Below are 20,293 nucleotides of genomic sequence, written 5' to 3' on the forward strand. Positions count from 1 at the left end.
TATAATTTTACATAATATATATGTATTTATGTATTTATGTATGCATGAATATGTATTTACAAATTAAAATATTGTTTTTTTTATATTCATACATACATTTTCGCATATTCAGTACATATAGTATTTGACACGATAATGAAATAGTATACTCAGTTAGCCTTTAAAAAACGGCCAAACAGTCTAATGCTAATAGCTAGTCTATTGTAGTAATTTCTGCTCGAGTGTCACCTGACTCTTGCCGTCGGACTAGTACCACTGACATTTTCAGCTATAGAATCCTTGGATAGGTTGAGCGGCACACAATCTAAAAGTAAAATTAAAATATTAAATTTCTTTATAATTATAATAATATAAATACCTAAATAATATGCAAAGGAATTAATTTTTATCAGTTCATCAAGTTTTTAAGTTTTAGAATAATTATAGAAATTTGTAAACATTTATTAATTTTAAATAATTGTAGTTGATGTAAGATGTTTCAGAGAATTCAAATATTTCATAATTACATTTGTAATAATAAATAATTATGTGGCTGCCTCAATTACTTCAAACTGCAATACTGACAATGTATCTTGAAAATGGAACTGTTATATTTTGACTAAAATATTTATTTATTTAATCTACATTGTAGATTATACAAATTAAAAATATAATTCAATGATGATGACAAGTTAATTATTCTGAGATTGGTTGCTGTCGGTAGCTACCGTTGATGCCACTGCACTATAGCGACAGAAATTAAAATGTATTAGTGAGATTCTATAAAGCCTCAAATATATTGATAAATAATATTTTATTTAAATACATTAGGTACATCATGAATAGAATTATTTGTTGTATCATGGTCGTGACAAGAATTTATCATATGTATAAAAAACATATTTACAGTAGAAACTAGAAATAGATAACATGTATACCAAAAAATTTTGAAAGATGGATACATCCCTTTAGAAATCGAGTGAGGGAGAAGGTAATTTCAAATTTACTTTACAAGAGATCAAAAAGTACTTCTTTGTCCAAGTTGTTAAGTGAACATGATACCCGCATGTGTTGTTTCCGTCTTACAAGTGCAAACACTTGTAGCTCCGTTGATTTAAAAATTAGAGTGAATTGACCAATTATAAAATGTATAGGTAAGACTATTATCTAGGCAACATCTTAGGTTTTTTTTATTATATTTTAATTTTAAAGCGAGTTATGAGTATTTTAAGATGTACAAACAATTTACAATTTTAAAGTACTCATAACTCGCTTTAAAATTAAAATATAATAAAAAGCCCATGAGGTTTCCTGAATAAAAATCTTACTTTTAGATTTTATAAGAAATCAATTCACTCTAATTTTTTAACTAATGCCTTGTTTACACGTGACGAGTACTCGGCCGAGCACTGTCCCGTGTGAACTCAAGGAACCAGTACTCGGCCTAGTAATCGGACGAGTAAAATAAGCAGTTTCTAAGTGCTTCACGTATTCTGTTGAACGTAAAATTTTCCATACACACTTGTAAGACGGAAACAATACATGAGGGTATCACCGTGATCTAGGTCCTAGACTGACACGTATATACTATCACGTCCTCTTTAATTTATATAATTTCTAATGTTGGTCCAATTCAGCATAGCATGCTCAAGAAAAATCTTTAACCTAACGAAATTGATTGGCTTTAAATTTAACGAGGTTTTAAAAAAAAGGTGGCGAAATGCAGTAAGTAACTAGGTTGTAACTGTTTTTTAGAGAAGATTATCAGACGTTCCAAAGAGGTATTGTAATTTTTCCCAAAACGGGAAACTGTGTGAAAAGAAAAATTATAGAGATGACAATATATCGATTAAAATTATGCCCCCAGTATTCAAATACATTAAAGAAAACTCCGATATTTACGTAGGTGCTTCACAGCAGCTATCGGAGTAGGCAATGGCAGATGTGTGGGATTAGATTCAATGATAAGGAATCAGTATTATAAGATTAGCACTATTGCACTAGGATTCGAGTGATTTAACCCTATACTCTCTCTGTTCGCCGAGAGAATACGCCGGTTCTGCGCACGCAAACTGACGACTGTAACAGTTTGCTCGCCGAGGCTCTATTTCCCCCTCCAAGATTCGCGACGACAATTATTGCAGGCAACCGACGCTGATGCTAGCGACGCCAGTAAGTTGGCAGTCACGTCCTGCCGTCGGCACCTAAGGGTGGGTGACGTGAGGTGATACGCTGAATGAACCGATTTTCGTTGGGCCGTGGCGTAATCTCTCGGCGAACAGAGTATGAGTCACTAATTTGTAATTTTGGCAAAAGTAGAAAAAGTACAAAAATTGACTACAAAATTGGCTAAACATGGTGTAAAACAAAGGGAAACTACGGCGATCTGGGGGAGGGGCAAATGCCCGCTTAGCCCATCCCTTGGATTCGCCACTGCGTACAACAGCAATAATGCGTAGTTGCGCTGATAGAAAAACACCAGGAGAATTTTAATTAGAAACTCAATAGACTTTCGTTAACAAATTCCGATGGCTAGGGTCTTAACAATTATAACCGATAGCCATTTTACACTCATAGATACCAGTTACCAAACGGTCGTATTTTAGTGGATAAAAACTTGCGACGGATACTCGAAAGTTAACATTTGCAAACGTTGAGGGTGAGAAAATTAATAAACATTAGTCTATAAATGGATCAAAGATGGGAAGTTAAAGAACAGAATAAAAACTACACTGACATCACTAACACTATTATGATAAATAATTATCTTGTAACGTAAACGTTGGCGAAATCTCCATACAAAGTAATTGTAATTATTGGTACACTTACCGGCGGAAGAGGATGACTCTTCGTCTAGGGTAGCTACAACTCCCGAGTTATTTTCTTCTAAGCAAACACCATATTCAGTATCACTAATTGTCCCTCCACTTCTTTTTTTGACGCTACTACCCTGCTGTCGATGGTTTTGTTGATGGAACGACAATGGTTGTTGTACCGTGGGTGCTGGTTGATACTGCTGCTGATGGTGTAACAATAAATGGTGACGGTGAACAGGATGAGGATGCAACATTAAAGGAGGTGGCGGTGAAGGAGTAGCAGGTGGCAATAAACTACTGCCATTGACAGTGGCAGATACCAAAGGCGAAGAGTAAGGTGCCACGACCGTCGATGTAGACGAAGAGATGGTGGCATTGGTAACTCCACTTCCAACAATACCTTCTGATGGATGTAGATGAGGCGGCCGCCGGTTCAGTTGACGTTGCCAAGTGCTACTGGCACCACTGGTGGTGGGAAACTGTGAAGATAACAAAGATGGTTGTTGAGATTTTGGCAACGGCTGAGGCAGTTGTGCGTGGGTTTGATACGCCATAGCAGCAGCCATTGCGGCTTGATGGTACAACACATTAAAGTAACCAGCTGCGGCCAACTGCCCAGCAGCCGGGTGGTGAATAGGTGGAAGTTGATGAAGAGCAGTTAGAACGGCAGAAGCATTATCTGATGCGTTAGTACCTACAGATGGTATTGCAATGGTCGAAGTTCCGAGACTATTTTCAACTTGAATGGCAGCAGCGTTAATTGATGGTATTGATGAAACAGTTGTCGATTCGACTGATGATCTTTTTCTGCTACCATTTATGTTATGCCTGTATCCAACACCGTTTGTACTAGCAACAATGGGCGGTGAACCACTTTCACCACTAGGACTCTTCAGCAACGTACGCAATAACGATAGCGGCGCAGGTGACGGCGTATGAAGGTTTTTATGTGGTGACAATACTGCACTAGTAGTAGTGGTTGTGGTAACAACGCCATTTTCTAATTCCATTACCATAGAAACAGCACCACTACTATTAGAGCGTTTTGCACCCGCCGCACCACCAGACAATATCGCAGTTATGCTGTGATCGTTAGTAGAAATCACTTGCGGCGGAGGATGTGGAATTGATTTTTTCACACTTTTATCAACTACCACCCGTCGCTGTGGAGGTAAAATCTGTTCCTGTGGTTGCTGGTGTCCCAATTTATATTTTTTGTGAGGGCTACTATTGCCACTCTTATTACTGATGGTCATAGTAGTGGCGGTGGTGGGAATTAGGATAGCGGTGGAGGGTGATAGAGAAACCATTGATCGCCGCTTGCTGCTACCTCCCGTATTTGGACAAGTGGAATCGACAACATTTGCCGTAGAGACAGAAACGTGACGAGAAACTACTGTAGGGGTAATATCGACAACAGCGGAAATAGTAGCAGCAACACTGTCTCCACTATTGTTGATCGACAGTTGCCTGCGCAACAATAATTCCGTTGTATGTCGCCGACACCACAGGTTACGTACAACACATTCTAAATTTATTTGTGGGGGCTTAAGTTCTTGTAACAGGGAGTTTCTAGTCATTGATTTTCTCTTTCGCTGACACCAGAGACGCTGCTTTTTTGGCAATGACAATAAACGCCTCTGAACCTTAATTGCCTCAGGGGCGACCATCATGAATGCCTGATGTTGGTGTTGCTGTGAGCGTCTTGGCAAACCTCGTAGTTGTGTTAGTGGTTGACAGCGTTGATGCTGAAAATCGGTGATATTTTCTGCTGCTACAGTAGTTGAACACTTTCTAGAAGGTCTGCGCACAATATTTGTCGTCGTTGCAACTACTATTCCGCCAGTATGTGTACCTGTATTAACAGCACTGGTAATGAGAGAAAGTGGCGGGGGCGTCGTCCTGTGTTGAAAATGCTGTTGCTTCCGTTCACTAATTCTTACTGTTGATGGTTGTGATTGCTGTGTCGGTTGAGGTGAATTACTGTCAGAAGCAATATTGGTAACTGAGTAAGGCCATATTGTTTTATTTTGCTGATGTTGTGACCATTCACCTATGCACTTAACATTATTTTTGTGCTGCTGAATCACTGTCGGAACTGGTACCCAACGACATGGAGATGTTAAAGCGGATGGGCTGTTGTATGAATTTTGTTGGTGATGTGCTGCTAATTGGAATATAAACTTGCCGTCTGTAAACATGAAACCAAAATGCTTATAAATATATATATATTGACATACCTATTGCAATAATAGAAACTAATGAGCTTGCATCCAATACTAAAATCCATTCTTATACAAAATTAATACTAACCTATCAAACTTTATTTACATCAAAACCTTGAAATAATACATATTTACACAGCAACCAATTTTTTTATTAAACTTTCAGAACACAACAAAATAATGGAGAATATTTTAAGGTAGACCTATACAAATATTTCTATATCTAACCACATTGACTATTAAATATAATATAGACATATAGGTAGTAAATTGTAATCAGCAATTAATAATATTTATCCAAAGTACAAACATTTTTATAATAATAATATATTAAACTTAACCAATAAGTCAAATCGTGAATTAAAATGCATAGGTTACAGATGAAATATATATTATAATAATATCCAAGTACTTATAACACCTGTAGTAAATTTGCACTAAGAATGACCCAAATATATATAACATGGGTAATTTGAACCAACATTTTTGAAATGCGTTTGTAATTTGTACTAAAGTAAAGATATATATTTTGCACCATCTCAGGTAGTAAAAAATATGCTGAATTGTAATTTGTACCAAAATTAATTTAAATTGATTATACTTTTGATAGTAAGTATACTTTTTTTTTACAAAACATCTCAATTTATTTTAGTAAATATTTTTACTATTTATTCATAGAATTAAAAAAAATGGAGTAATATAATATTAAAATATTTATAAACACAATACAGGGGCTAACAAGAAGACCTGACAGGCGAAATAACTTTTGTTTTAAACAATATTTTTATTTTTTTATACTGTAAATAAAATATTTGAAATTGTTTGGGTAAATTCAAAATAGCCAATTTGTGAATCTGTTTATAAGAATAAATTTAATGAAAAAAACATTTATCTAAGCCAAGTTGTTAATTTTTTTAAATATCAATATTTTTTTGATTAAATTAATTTGTAACATAATAACTTTTTTCAAAATATTATTTTTGAGAATTTGCTAACATGAGTAGGTATATTTCTTAAATTATTTACTTTATTAATCATATAATTTTAACAAATTTTGTCAAACGTTTAAATAGCATAATTTTTTTTTTTTTTTTAAAGGCTTCCTGTTGCACCATGAAGCCTTTACACAATGTGTACTAATATAAAATTAAAATAATATTGTATTTTAATTAAATAAGACCATAAACTTTCAATACATACAATCATTCTAAACATGGGTAAAGATGCCTATAATTTATCTTACTAAATTTATTAATTCAAAATATTGAATATTCATGCTTAAGACCATTTGCTTAAAAATAATATTTTATAATATTAGCACAATTCTAATTAATAATAGCAAATACGGATTCACATACATAAGAAATTGGTTCCATTTTGTTGTATTTATATTGATAAATCAATAGTAGTACTTATGTTCAGATTTGATAGAATGATAAATCATATTATTATAAAGTGCAATGGAAGCTTATTTATTAGAGATTTACTTTAATAGACTTTTTTGATAGTCCAATACAAAACTACGATTTTAAATTTTAGTTTAATTAAAACAATAAATTTTAGTTGGAAATGCAGTGCCTAGAACTAGATTTACCTAAAATTTCAATTACAATTTACTTCAATGAAATTTAAATATAGTATTACGTAATATAAATCATTTTAATTTTTAACTATATAACATCAGGTAATCTTCAGGTCAAATTTAATAATCATTGTACAGTGTAATACAAATGTAATATCACATTTTCCAATAAATATTGATAAATAATTTATATCAAAAATAAAATATGTACAATGTTTTAGTTGATTCCCAATACTTATATTGCAAACTTTTTAAGAACTAGGAAAGCTTAGTCAATAGAATAAATGATATCATAAGTCCAGCTTAAAAACTACTTAGAATATTTTAACATATTTAAAAACTAAAAACTTTAATATACATAAGTTAATAGTTTTTAAGATACTAATGCTAGGTTGCACTAAACATTAAATTAATCAATAGTGAGGTAATGGTCCCTTTAACAAGATTTAGTGGCCCATGATTGGTTCATTAAATGTATTAATTTTTTTATGTGCAACACAGCATTAGTCTGCTTAGTCAATTAGTCAAAAAAATGTCTACCAGAAAGTCATATTAAATTTGAGCGATTGTTTGAAGTTAGGATATATTCACGTAAATTAACAAATTCTCATATAACAATTTTCTTATTTTGCTGTTATTCAATAACTAATAATCGTAGATATTTTAAATTTACATCATAATATTATGTTTATTTTATCATTTTTTTACTTGATACACTTTTCAAAATATTTTGACACATTTCGAGTTGTTTACGGACAGTTTAAATTTTTTTAGTTTTTTTTTTAATAAATGTAAATCAAATTTTATAATTTGGTCAAATTGGTTGAAAATTTAATAAGATTATAGTTGGTACATCTGTTTTTCCCAACATAACAACCATAACGTGATTTTACCTGGAAAATAATTCATTATACATTTACCAATGTAACTTTTAATCTTAAATGTAACTTAATTACATATAATTGTTACTTGTATCTAGTAACTTGTAACTAGTTACATAGTTTTTGAGTAGGTTGTAACTTGTAACCAGCTACAACAAATTGAATAACTTTCCCAACACTGCTTATTCTATAATAATAGGGTTCAAAAAAATACAACCCGGTTGGGTGTAAATGGATTTGTAATAATGGGTTTTAATAATTTATAAATGAATGCTGTTTCCTGACACTTTATCATTGGGGTAGTTCCCTACAAACCTAACCTATAAAAATATATGGCAAGATGCTGTTTAAAAGTAAAATAATATGTATCTATTTTATCATAAAAGTAAATATTATTAAATTTGTTTTTTATTTGTTACTAAAAAGTAATAAAAATGCAATTTAAAGTTTGTTGGATTTTATATTAGGTCTTATAACTAGACCCAACCCTGATAATAAAGTATTAGCTCTTTAAATAGATTACAAACAAAAATAGAATAGGAAACAATGTATGTAATGAAAGAATGGAAAATTATGTACCTAAGACTTACATACAATTGTAAATGTAATGATTATATTTTAAGTGTAATCTCTAATTTTATTTACAGATATAATAATAAATAACTAAGTTACCTAATATAAATAATAACATTGAAATTTATTTTAATCTATACTTAAACTTATTATGTGTATTGGTATCTTAAATTATAAAATTAATGTTTTCGGTATAATATCTATGTAAAACATATAGTAAATATTTCTATAATATCATGAAATAGATAAAACATCATTAAATTATTAAAAAAATATTAGCTGGGTAACCTAGATGTTATTTGATAGGATATCAAAGTTCATAGAAAATGTTAATATTGTACAATATTATACACATTACAGATATGAATATCTAAATACCTTTTACATACTTTAATATCCACTTGGCATTAAAGTAATAGCAGATTAATGAAGTTTCAGATTATCTCACAGCTGGATTATTGAGAGTATACAACATTTTATCGGTAGTTATTAATAAATTAATAAAATACAGATGTTTTGAAGAAGTATATCTATAATTTTTTATATGCCATAAGAAACAAATTTAATACCAATTATTGTCTGAATTACTGATATAAAATTGAATAATAGGTACTTATACTTAATATTGAAACATTAATATTTTACAAAACTCTTGTTTATCAATTATAATCGTAAATGTTTATAATTAACTAGGTACCTAATACTATACTATATCCTATACTAGGTATGTAATAATAAATAACAACTTATTTTTGAATACTATACTTTTAAAAGGGGAAACTATTTGATATTGCAAATATTAAATTGATTACTTTAATTTTAAATTTATTATTATTAGCTTTAGATATAATATTTTAAATGAAATTTTTACCATGCAGTTTGATATGAACTCAATTAATTTTAAATTTTAACTAAAATAATGCTGATTCCTAGGTATTGAACAATAGAGATATCTAGAAAGGCTGGCTTAGGTTGGTCCGAGAACAGGGCTCACTCAATGAAATGTCTTGGGTGGCAGACTTGGGTTGGCCCAAGAAAAGGTGGCTGGTGTTAACGGTCTTTATTAACCTAAATAATTGTATAATCGGTAAGGGGTTAGGCGGGGCTTTCCCGTCTATCTCTTCTGGCTCTTCCCAAATTGTGCACTCTAACAGGGCCTTGAGTCTATGCGTACACACGAATACATGCTAAAGAAAGTCGTCTCAGGCTCTTTAAGGGTCAATTATCGTTATACCTATATACCTATTACTGTGTTAATCCTACAAGGAGGTTCAAGAAATGTGCAAACAGTAAAAAGGTATTGAACAATAAATTGATCAACTATGTTATAACATTGACTAACAAAGATGGATACCTAAGCACACTTAAGTGTTTTGTGTGCATACCTACCTATGTATATAAGTTTAAAAATATTAGATTCTATATTTATTTTCTTTAAACAGAATTTAAATTAAGCCAATATCCATTATATAACACATATCCCAGACAGCAAATGTTTGACTAAACGTATCGTTATAACATTATAATATTATTATAGTACATATATAGGTACCTAAAGTTATTATAATATAATCATTACAAAATGTTGTCTGGGTAGGGATATATAGGTTCCTATCAACTGTATAAAATAAGAATGACACAGTAAGTATTGGTATATAATTTGATGAAACAGTTATGAGTATGGGAAGTTTGTGTTATAACATTATATTATAACTAAAAACTTAATTATTAAGTTACCTTTATAAAACGTGAGACGTCCTCCAATACTTGTTGGAGTGGTTGCAGCAGCTTCATCGCTATGACTACTGCTAGAAGAATCTTTATCACCATTTTTATTGTCTTCCATATGTCTGTGTAATGACAGTGGTGTGGGAGTTTTGATAGTTGTAGAACAACTGTCATCAATTGCTGTAGCCAACCTGGGGACAGTGGCAGAATCGTCATCATCGCTTCCACTTCTGCTGCTACTACTGCTACCACCACAGCAGCTAGTTGTTGTTGACACTTCAGATGAAGACTTGAGGCTACCACCTTCATCTCCACCACCAACGTCATCATTGCTACTTGATCCGCTCATAGCAATACTGTTTGTCATCAATGTTGAGGCATCGTCCACTACGTTGGATGCCGCCGATATAGGGCAGCGGCGGCGGCGGTCGTCTAAAGCGGCGACCGCCGCCGAATCTCGTGTCATGGTTATTGCCACCACAACTATTATAAAGACGACGGCAGGGATTCGATACAAATAGTGCTGGTGCCAAGGGCACTGCTGTTGCGAGCGATTGCGGAAGATTGCAATGTGTTGTAGACTCGACAACTGCGGCGACAGCACCACCACGGCTGTGTACCATGATATCCAAAAACCATTTGATATATTATATCACTGCTGTCCACGATCGGTAGGTACGCATAAATTATGTCGGCAGATTATAAGCAGACTTGTAGGCGAATATCGTACTCTACACGGCGGTAAGACGAATTTACGACGACGCGAATAACGCGCGTTTCCGTCGCCGACAGTGGACGACGCAACCGCTGTAAGTTGTGGCTTTCGTGGACGTCCGTATCAGCATAGTATTCGCGTTCGGTAAGACATACGGATAGTACAACGTAGGTAGTAGGTACAATTACACTATTGTCCGTAATATAAATACGTTAGTGTTTCGGATGGCAATAGGATTCTGAGGACTAAGAGCAGTAAGAGGCCAAACGACGGTGCGGTGATATCGTGACTTTTGATAAAACAATATGCGACATTTAGTGACAATGACGATTACCCCGATCGCCGGCAAAAAAAGAAACAGAAAACAAAATCGTTGATTAAATTATTATAAATCTCGTTCAATTGTATTCATCCGCGACACGCGTGCACGATGGTCGATGGTGGAAATATAAATTATAATGCAATACATTATATTATATTTTATCTATTATAATATTTTAGTGGTAGTAGTAGTCGTAGTTGCATTTGTAGATCTAGATATTATAGTAGTAGGTAGTAGAAGTAATAACGAGTAGTAGTTGTAGTCGTGATTGTTATAGTATTGTTCACTGTTTAGCAGTAGGAGTATACGTAGATAAAAAAAAAACTCACGACAGGCATTCGCCATTCACAAGTCACAACTTCTGTCTGGCAGATAAGTGAATAATAATAATAATAATAATAATAATAATAATGCAATGGATATACTACGGAGGTAACTACAACGTGTGTGTGTGTGTGTGTTTCTTGTACGACATTACGTTTGAATGATGTAATGCGCACGCTCATCGCCGCTGGTGACCAACAATGGAGGTGAAAATAATAAATATACGCCGGCAAATGACATTGATTCATATTTCATGTAATTTGACTTGTCTGGGGTTTGTCTTGTCAGTTGTCAGGTACTGAGTGGTGACAATTGACCATCGTTTATTCGTTAGCTGCGGGATTATTGGGTACACGGTATTATATGTATACTGAGTAATCGATTTAAACGTAAGGCACTCATTATTTCAGAAAGCACTAACATTTTTGAAAATACCTATTCCTTTTGCATAGTTTAAAATTTTAAAGTCACTACAAAAAAATATTTTTGGAAAAATGTATATTAACCACTACTTTTTATCGTTATATTTATTGAGTCTTTTACTTAATTGAATATTGAATGACATAACATTTTTAATTTTATGTTTGGAAACAGAATATTATTATATTATTCAGAATATTTCAATTTTAAATAAACTCATCCCAATTCACGGTAAAAACAAATTAGGGTAGATACCTAATATAATTTTAAAATATTTACAAAAGCTATTTATTAACATAAAATTATTTTTAGAATGTGATAATATTTTTTTAAAGTTACATTCAAGCATGAACAAAAATTCAAAATAGGTAGGTATACGTAAAGTTTTAATTTATCTTACAAAATTTATTTATTCAAAATATTTAATATTTATACTAAATTTTTCATGTTTAAAATATTTTGTCCTAAATCAATATTACCTACATTTGCTTAAGAATTTGATTTTGTATTAACATTTTTAATTAATCAGAACAAATACAAAATACTTACGGAAGAAAATGGTTCCATTTTGATGCATTTACTCCGAAACAATACATTGTAGTATTTATATTTAGAATATGATGGCTAAGACTTTTGGGCAGGCATTATTTGACTACCACCAAGGTTTTATATAGAGATCTACTAATTTATTTTCATCATTTAATTGGCTTCTAATTATCACGTCAATAGACATTAAGCAACGCTCATGATTTATGACACCCAACATTTTGGTGTCCTAAATTTCGTTCCAGAAGTTGAATATAATCCATCTAGATTCCCTAGTTTTTTACTAGTGAATAATAGTTGATTGTTATGGAGAAAATGGAGGCATGAAAGGTATAAAACAACACAGAGTCCTCTTTGTGGACTATATTGACTATTAAAATCTTCGGGTTTAATTTAAGATACAGTACAAAAATGTTATAATGAATTTTTGTCTCACACTAAACATCAACTAAATCAAAATCAACGATTTTTTGGAACTTGGTCCGCAAACATACAGGGGCGGACTGGTTATTTTTGGCCCGGGGTGCAAAATTAATTAGGGGCCCGTAATTTTTTTTCAAACCTACCTAAATTAGGAAAGAGCCCTTAGTTTTATAAGTAAATATAAAAAAAAAATTAAGAATAACATGTTGTTTATTTGTAGAGATGTTGAAATATGTTTTTTTATTTTGTATAATACCGTATTATACCAGTATTATACCGTATAGGTACCGACTGTGGTAATCGGGGGCCCGGATCATAAATACAAACGGGGGCCTGGGGTGCTACTTGGTGTATAGCACCCTGGGCCAGTCCGCCCCTGCAAACATAAATCTACCACCGTAATCGTTAATTTCTGTTCTACAATAATGTAACAAGTTCAGGACCTGGCTCAATTTCTTATCTGTTTTCAACATATTTCAAGTCCATGTATGTACCAACTTATCAAAGTAATAACAATACCATGTTATTTATTTTTCCCACCTTAATATACCTAATGACTGTATATTCTATGTCGAGGATATTGAGGCTAGTCTCGCCACTTAAAAAAATGTTAAATCTACTGGACCCGATGGTTTGTCTGGTAGTTTTCAGTTCCATGTCAGGTGAGGCTTATGCTATCCTTTATGCTAGGTTTTCAATGGATCTAAGAGTCTTTCCCAGCATGTTGAAGATGAGTTCTGTCACCCCGGTATTAAAATCCAGAAATAAGTCTGATGTGAAAAAATGTAGACAGATTTTAATCTTGAGTTATATTGCCAAGCTATTAATTGGGCTTATCAGTTTATTAAGTGTTACGGAATATCCTACCACTGGTTAACAATATACTGATTGATGAATAATATGTCTTCAGACCCAGCCGCTCAGCTGTATCAAACTTAATTGTATCAACCAACATCATTCTCAAAGCTTTTGACAGAGTCGAATACCATATTCTTATGGATATTCTTTAGGTACAAGTCAGGATTTGGCGTGCCTGGTTTTTCTTGGCCCCAATCGTATTTATCAATCAGACTTTAATATGTTAAAATTTTGATATAAATCCAATGTTATTGAAACTCGTTCAGTTTTTCCACAAGGAGGCTTGTCTTCTCTGAATTTTTTTAAATATTCACGGATGACCTCAAAATCTTTAGTCGAGTTGATATATTAGCTAACTGCACTTCAATACAAAATTAACTTAGTTACATGGTTGCTTGGTTTGATTTGATTAAATTGTCCTTTCACTCCTATTCTTCCCTTATTACATCTTTTCTATAGTATGCTTTAGTACTTTGGGACCCCTGTACAGTGGCGGATTTTTCTAATTTAGAACATGTCCAAAGGTGATTTTTAAACTCATTATCGATTATTCTGAATATTGATACTAACTTATTATTTTTGCGTTATTTAATTTATGTGCATATTCTCTACTCTATCTAGTTAATTTTGAAGTTCCTTCCAATCTCACCAGGTTATCCACTTCTTTCACTGTTGTCACACACAACACTTCTTATAGTATACTCCGGCCCACGAGAGTCCATATGTCAGAACGCGTCCGTCGCTGCGCATCGGTTCCCCTTCCATACGCTGAATCTACCGATCGGAAACCGGCCGGCAACGATCGCCGACAGCCGTCGTTAGTCGTGTTTTTATGACCCGCTGTATTCACGTTGCCGAGTGGTGGGAACAGCACTATGGTGGGAGAAAATTCGGCCGGCAGCTGTCGCGACCGTCAGTATCGATGCGCGGTTTACGTATGGACTCTCGTGGGCCGGAGTATAGAAAGTAGAAATCATCCGGTTTTTAGGTTTATGATCCTTGCCAATAAGCACCCACGCACGGGGGAAAAAAAAAGGATCATATGTAGTTCCTATGCACAATGAAGTAGTTTTTCAAAAACCAAAAATCCCGCGATAACGGTGTGTCAAGGTACTGGCACCGCAACTCAAAGGAGAAACTGGAACATGGTGGGGCATGATACGAGCAATTTAACCCACACGGGAATAATTCAATAACGAATTTAACAACAAGTTCAACGAGCCCCAAATTAGAGCAAAATTATACACATAACTGATGGGGTGGAAACAACTGGAAACTACAAAGGATTTTGTGTTTTCAAAATATACAATTATCCATAGACTGGACGAAGAAAACTCGGTGAAGAACATCATTAAACTCCTACGAGCAAAGCATCAAAGTTTGACAAAAACTGAAAACGTTTATGAAAGTCAACGTAGCAACTTACACAGAGGGAAATCATATTCTGAAGAAAAGGAAAACCCAGTGAGAAAAACCCAAACTAAAGAAATCCGATGAAAAATCGTCAACTGCTAATAAATTACACAACGGCTGGAAGTCCTGAGGCCCACATGAGTCGAGTAAGTGTAACGAAGAACCCAACAAATCGGGAAAAGGGAAAACGATTGGCGGAAACAGGGAAAACCCACTGGGTAGAAAATAAAAAACTAAAACCAAAACAACTAAACAAAGACAGCGAGCCAGGGGTCAAACAACAAATTGCTGTCGCCAACAACTGCAAAGTCTTAGAAAGCCTACTATACGCAGTTAACACAAATGGAGGCGGCAAGAGGCCGACAGGAATCAGACGTACAGACACGGATAGCTTGTACGAATTTTAGTCGCTAACACACTTAACGTTCCAAACCTTTGTGTATTTTTATTGTTTTCTCTGGTGGCCCGCTGCCTACCGTATTCAACAAGGAAAGGCTTCGAAAAAGTAAATAAACGCGATTACCCAACCATTTCCGATGTGGTCGACTATATCAAAGATCGTGTGAACATTCTAGAGGCCGTGAGCTTCTCGAAAAGTTCTGGTGCCCCACCGCTAACGCAGAACCGTATCAAGTCCACGTCGTCTAACCACGTTAGTTGAAAGCCAAAGGTCGTGATGTTAGTTTCCAAACAGACGAGTACTGCTCTAACAAAGTGTCTGCTCTGTTCGGGGGAGCACGTCACTACGTTTCGTGGGAACTTTATCAAATTGTCAGTTAGTGATCGAGAGTCGGCTACGCGCGATAAGTGACTGTGTTTCTGGTGTCTTAACTCCACTCATTGGTCGATAAAATGCAGAGTATCCAAGCCATGTGCTCGCTGCCATGGCTGCCATAATACTCTCATCCACATACCGACATTATGGACCCACAACCCACCGCTTCAACAAGTGCCTGCTACATCAGCTCATTGAAACATCATACGGCATTGTTGGGGACTGCTGTGGTTCACATGCGTGACAGGTACGGGTGCACGCAATCGGTTCGTGCCTTAATTGATTCAGCATCACAGATAAGTGTCATGTCCGTTCCATGTGTCGAACGTCTGGGGTTAAAGCGTAATAAGTGGACCGCTCTGTTGATGAGTTCGTCGGGAGTCGCAGGGTTGACTATCTCATTACCCCTAGGTATAACGACGAGCATCCCATCGAGCTAAAGGCGTGGGTCTTACTGAAAGTAACCAGTGATATACTGTCACACCGGTTACCGTCAAATCTAGTGGAGAAGTTCTACCACCTAGCATTAGTTGATCCAAAGTTTGATTGCCCTGCTCCGATTGAGTTATTATCAGAAGCTGACGTATTTTCCTGAGTTCTGGTTGGGAAACGCGTTCTGCTAGATCCATCGCTACCTGCGGCTTACGGATCGATTTTTGGTTGGATCGTTATCGAACCTGTTCCCGAGGTGGCCCCTGGGACTTATCGATCTCACACGGTTGTCGCTCTTGCGGTGTCTCTCGAGGATATGGTCCATCGTTTCTGGCAAGTGGAAGAACCTGATACAGCCACGTTCCATGACGATGGCCGGTATGAGGCTGTGTATAGCGCCGAGCGGTATCGTGACACTACTGGATTATATGTAGTTTCAATGCCGCTCAAGCCCCTTCATCGCAACGAACCATTTCCTGGGTCACGTCAAATTAATACACTTCGTTTCCAGAACCTGGAACGGAAGCTCCAAGCCGATAACGTGCTGTACACCGCGTACAAACAATTCATGTCAGAATATGAGTCGTTAGGACACATGTCTATCGCAGCTGATGCCGGGACGTACTACATACCCAACCACCAGGTCTTCAATGCGGATAGCAAGAAACGAGTGGTATTTGAAGCCTCCGCCAAGGCCAGCTCGCTACTGTCCCTTAACCAATGCTTGCACACTGTGCCGAAGTTGCAGTTGGACATCCTGGACATCTTGACTCGTTTTCGACTTCATAGGTTTGTTTTCACCGCTAACGTATGTAAAATGTACTGGAAAATCCTAATGCGCCCGGAATACCGGAGCTTCCAACACATGTTTCGGTGCTCGTCACCATTGGAGGCGTTAAAAGAATATAGACTCAACACCGTCACCTACGGAGTAAATTGCGCCCTTTTCTTGGCATAACGCGTACTGAAGGACATCGCTGATAACGAGTGCAATGACTTTCCGGAAGTCCAGGACGGACTGAGGTACCAGACCTACGTTGACGACATTTGTCTGGTAGTCGAGACCGAGGAACTACTATCAAGGCGCAGTCCGAGTTAATAGGCGTTCTGGGACGCTCCGCACTTGAACTGAAAAAGTGGTCGAGGAATTCGCCTCACGTATTATCGTAGATTGCGACAGCTAACCGCGTTTCCGACGTGATCAACTTCGATGACGAAGAAGGATGTATGATCAAGGTGTTAGGTCTCCACTGGCAGCCACTCAAGGAGGTTTTTGGTTCTGATGTTCATCCGGTAACCAAGGTTGTCACTAAACGATCGGTGTTATCCACCATTGCCACAATCTCTGACCCGATAAGATTCCTTGCTCCTGTGATTTATCATGCAAAATATATTTTACAGCTAATCTGGAAGGCTGAACTGGGATGGGATGTTCCTTTACCAGAATACCTAGTTGTTACCTGGAAAAATGTACTCAACGACATCCCAGTGTTGTCAAAAGTCGAGATTCCTCGCTTTCTATCGACAACCATCAAGTCAAACGTGCAGTTTTTTGCGATGCCTCGGAGCAAGGGTATGCCACGGTAGAATATTTGCGAGTAACGTCGTCATCAGGACTGGTCACCGCACATCTCCTAGGTTCCAAAACCAAAATGTCTCCCATGAAGACCAGCACCATCCAAAGATTGGAACTATGTGTGGCCGTCCTTCTGGCCCGTTGGTTGGCTCACCTCCTAATAGTCTTTGGGGACCGACTCCGCTTCGACGGGATCTTTGCATGGTTGGATTCTCAGATAGTGCTATCATGGTCGGTTAACCCTCACACATGTTACACGGTGTTTATCTCGAACAGAGTGCATTTGGTCCATCAGTTGGTACCGTCCTGTCGATGGGGTTACGTCTGGTCGGCCAAGAATCCGACGAATTGCGCCTCCAGAGGGTTGTTGCCTTCAGACTTGGTTAAGCATATATTATACTGGTCGGGTCCGGCCTTCCTTAAGGACACTGTTGAATCTTGGGACATGCAGATTTATCCGATTCTCCTCATATCACAACATGATCAGAGTTGTTGCCTGGATGCGTCGCTTCGTAGGCTGAGCCCGAAAACAGAAATACCCATCAGAGTATCTGACTCGAGAGGAACTTGACGAGTCGCTCATCGCCTTAGTTAAAAAGTCTCAAATCTGTTGGTTGTCCAACCTCAACGTGGACTTAGCGCACGAGCGCCCTGTCCAACAGTCATTAGCTAGTTTGCAGCCCTTCATCGATACACGAAGCGTCATCTGTGTCGGAGGTCGCTTGGCGCGTTCTAATCTGACCAGTGTCGAAAAACAGCTGATTTTATTGGCTAAGGACTCTCACTTATCAGTACTACTCGCGCGACATGGGCACCCGCTAACATGTCACTCAGGTCTTCGAGTAATCACGCAATTGATCACACGAAACTTCTGGATAATATCGGTGAGGGCGGTGATCCGCCGCGTCATCGGTTAATGTACGATCTACGTGAGAACTTTCGTCCAAAATCCCCACCCAGTGATGGCAAACTTACCAAGCTCCCACGTTCAGATGTGTTGTCCATTTACTTGGGTTGGCATTGACTATGCCAGGCCACTGTCCATGCGTGAGTTTCGTCTGCGTAAGGGCTGACAATATACAATTTACGTCGCGGTGTTCGTGTGCATGGCGACAAAGGTCGTCCACCTAGAAGTCGTATCCGAGTTGTCAACCTTTTTGGCCGCCTTTGATCGATTTATTGCATGCCAAGGCTCACCTCACGACGCATTTTTTGACTGTGGTACTAATTTCGTGGGAGCAGCCCAGTACCTCCGCACCCTGGTTAACGACCCGACTATCCGGCACGCATTAACATCTCACGTATCGTATGTCTGGCACTTCAATCCACCCAGTGCACCCCACTTCGGTGGCCTCTGGGAGGCTGCGGTACGGTCATTCAAAACCCTCTTGATGCGACTCGTTGGTGTCCATACTTTTAGTTGGGAAGAGATGACTATCGCATTGTGCCGCATTGAAGCAGTGCTGAACTCTCTGCCGTTAACTCCGATGTCATCATCTTCAATGGATGTGGACTACCTGACACCGGGAAATTTCTTGATTGGTCAACCTTTGTTGGCAGTTCCAAACGTGTCAATAGCTGAAAGTTGTACTAGGGTAGTAAACAGGTGGAAATTACTGCATCAGTGCCATCAGTCTTTTTGGCGCCGGTGGTCTACCGAGTATCTGAGTTCCCTTCAAGTCCGAGCCAAGTAGACAGCTGATGTGCCCAACTTGCAATGTGGTGATATGGTAGTAGTAAAATATCCAAGTCCCCCCCATTATGGCGATTGGCCACATTATAGATGTGACGCCTGGTAGCAACGGTGCAGTCCGAGTAGTAAAAGTGAACCCCGCTACGGGGGAGCTCACCAGACTGGTGTCAAATTGGTAAAGCTACCTATGGATCAGTAGGTTTTAGAGACCTGTCTAGATTTATTTTTTTCTAGTAGTAACTTAATTAAAATATCTTCAATTGATAATAACATAGTAGTTTATTACTATTATTAGTTATAGATTATAATTTTTAACTGTTAATATAATTTCTATTATTTAATATTAGTTTACATTATTCTATCTATGATGTTGTTTCCTAATTTATTCTACATATTATGTACTCTATGCCCTTGGGCGTTTATGATTCAAATAAATTAAAAAAAAATAATTTTTAAACTACTGGCTCCAATCAAGACAGAGAATTCCAAATTAGGTTCACAGAATGAGTACGACGTAACGGAAATGCCTACACCAGCAGTGGAGTTGGAATTGCTAGACGGAATTTTTATCACTTTGCTCGACTCACAAGCCAAAAAAACTTATGTACGACCATGGGTAACCAAAAATATGAATAACAAGCAGATGACTTCAATGTAACCGTGAGTATGGTGGACGGGCACACTAGAGAAAAGAGTGGTAAATGCCGAATCAAAGCTTAAGTCGCAATGCTGGAGGTGGGCTTTGGAGCAATAATCCTAAAGGAAGGCATAGCATTTATGGTAATTGGCCTGACAAAACAACAAGTAGCATGGGATTATAATGTATCCATGATCCAATATTAGACGCAAAAAAGCGAACAACAATGAGTTGGTGTGATCAAAAATATCCTGCAAAGGCAAAACCGCTTTTCTTAGAATCAGAAATTTCCAACGGGCAAGATGGAGAAGCGCTTATCGAAATAAGTATCAGTTTTAAAAACACCATGGAAAGAACACATGATACGACCAACTG

At 36.6% G+C, this 20,293-nt stretch overlaps 4 protein-coding genes across 4 annotated transcripts; 3 read left to right on the top strand and 1 right to left on the bottom strand.

Moving 5' to 3' along the window:
* Positions 1-74: 74 nt before the first annotated feature.
* Positions 75-10,960, bottom strand: LOC100569420. Its single transcript, XM_008183794.3, has 3 exons — positions 9,794-10,960; positions 2,809-4,986; positions 75-304 (listed from the first exon to the last, which is right to left on the bottom strand). The coding sequence occupies exons 1-3, from the start codon at positions 10,248-10,250 to the stop codon at positions 225-227; spliced, it is 2,715 nt and encodes a 904-aa protein (XP_008182016.2). The 5' UTR covers positions 10,251-10,960; the 3' UTR covers positions 75-224.
* A 5,368-nt stretch (positions 10,961-16,328) lies between these two features.
* Positions 16,329-16,970, top strand: LOC103309123. Its single transcript, XM_008183801.1, has one exon. The coding sequence runs from the start codon at positions 16,329-16,331 to the stop codon at positions 16,968-16,970; it is 642 nt and encodes a 213-aa protein (XP_008182023.1).
* A 694-nt stretch (positions 16,971-17,664) lies between these two features.
* LOC103309124 lies at positions 17,665-18,159 on the top strand. The gene has a single exon (XM_008183802.1). It carries the CDS (start codon positions 17,665-17,667, stop codon positions 18,157-18,159), a length of 495 nt encoding a protein of 164 aa, XP_008182024.1.
* A 535-nt stretch (positions 18,160-18,694) lies between these two features.
* LOC103309125 lies at positions 18,695-19,282 on the top strand. The gene has a single exon (XM_008183803.1). The coding sequence runs from the start codon at positions 18,695-18,697 to the stop codon at positions 19,280-19,282; it is 588 nt and encodes a 195-aa protein (XP_008182025.1).
* Positions 19,283-20,293: the final 1,011 nt, after the last annotated feature.

The sequence above is a fragment of the Acyrthosiphon pisum genome, chromosome X (genome assembly GCF_005508785.2).
Source record: "Acyrthosiphon pisum isolate AL4f chromosome X, pea_aphid_22Mar2018_4r6ur, whole genome shotgun sequence".
NCBI classification, from domain to species: domain Eukaryota; kingdom Metazoa; phylum Arthropoda; class Insecta; order Hemiptera; family Aphididae; genus Acyrthosiphon; species Acyrthosiphon pisum.

What these genes read in the sequence shown, in the direction of transcription:
- LOC100569420 (XM_008183794.3), bottom strand. Translation starts at nt 10,250, where the DNA reads ATGACACGAGATTCGGCGGCGGTCGCCGCTTTAGACGACCGCCGCCGC. An exon ending in ACGTCTCACGTTTTATAAAG is followed by an intron (nt 4,987 to 9,793) that starts GTAACTTAATAA and finishes TCATGTTTACAG; the next exon opens with ACGGCAAGTTTATATTCCAA. An exon ending in AGAGTCATCCTCTTCCGCCG is followed by an intron (nt 305 to 2,808) that starts GTAAGTGTACCA and finishes TTTTACTTTTAG; the next exon opens with ATTGTGTGCCGCTCAACCTA.
- LOC103309123 (XM_008183801.1), top strand. Translation starts at nt 16,329, where the DNA reads ATGGTCCATCGTTTCTGGCAAGTGGAAGAACCTGATACAGCCACGTTC.
- LOC103309124 (XM_008183802.1), top strand. Translation starts at nt 17,665, where the DNA reads ATGTCTCCCATGAAGACCAGCACCATCCAAAGATTGGAACTATGTGTG.
- LOC103309125 (XM_008183803.1), top strand. Translation starts at nt 18,695, where the DNA reads ATGGCGACAAAGGTCGTCCACCTAGAAGTCGTATCCGAGTTGTCAACC.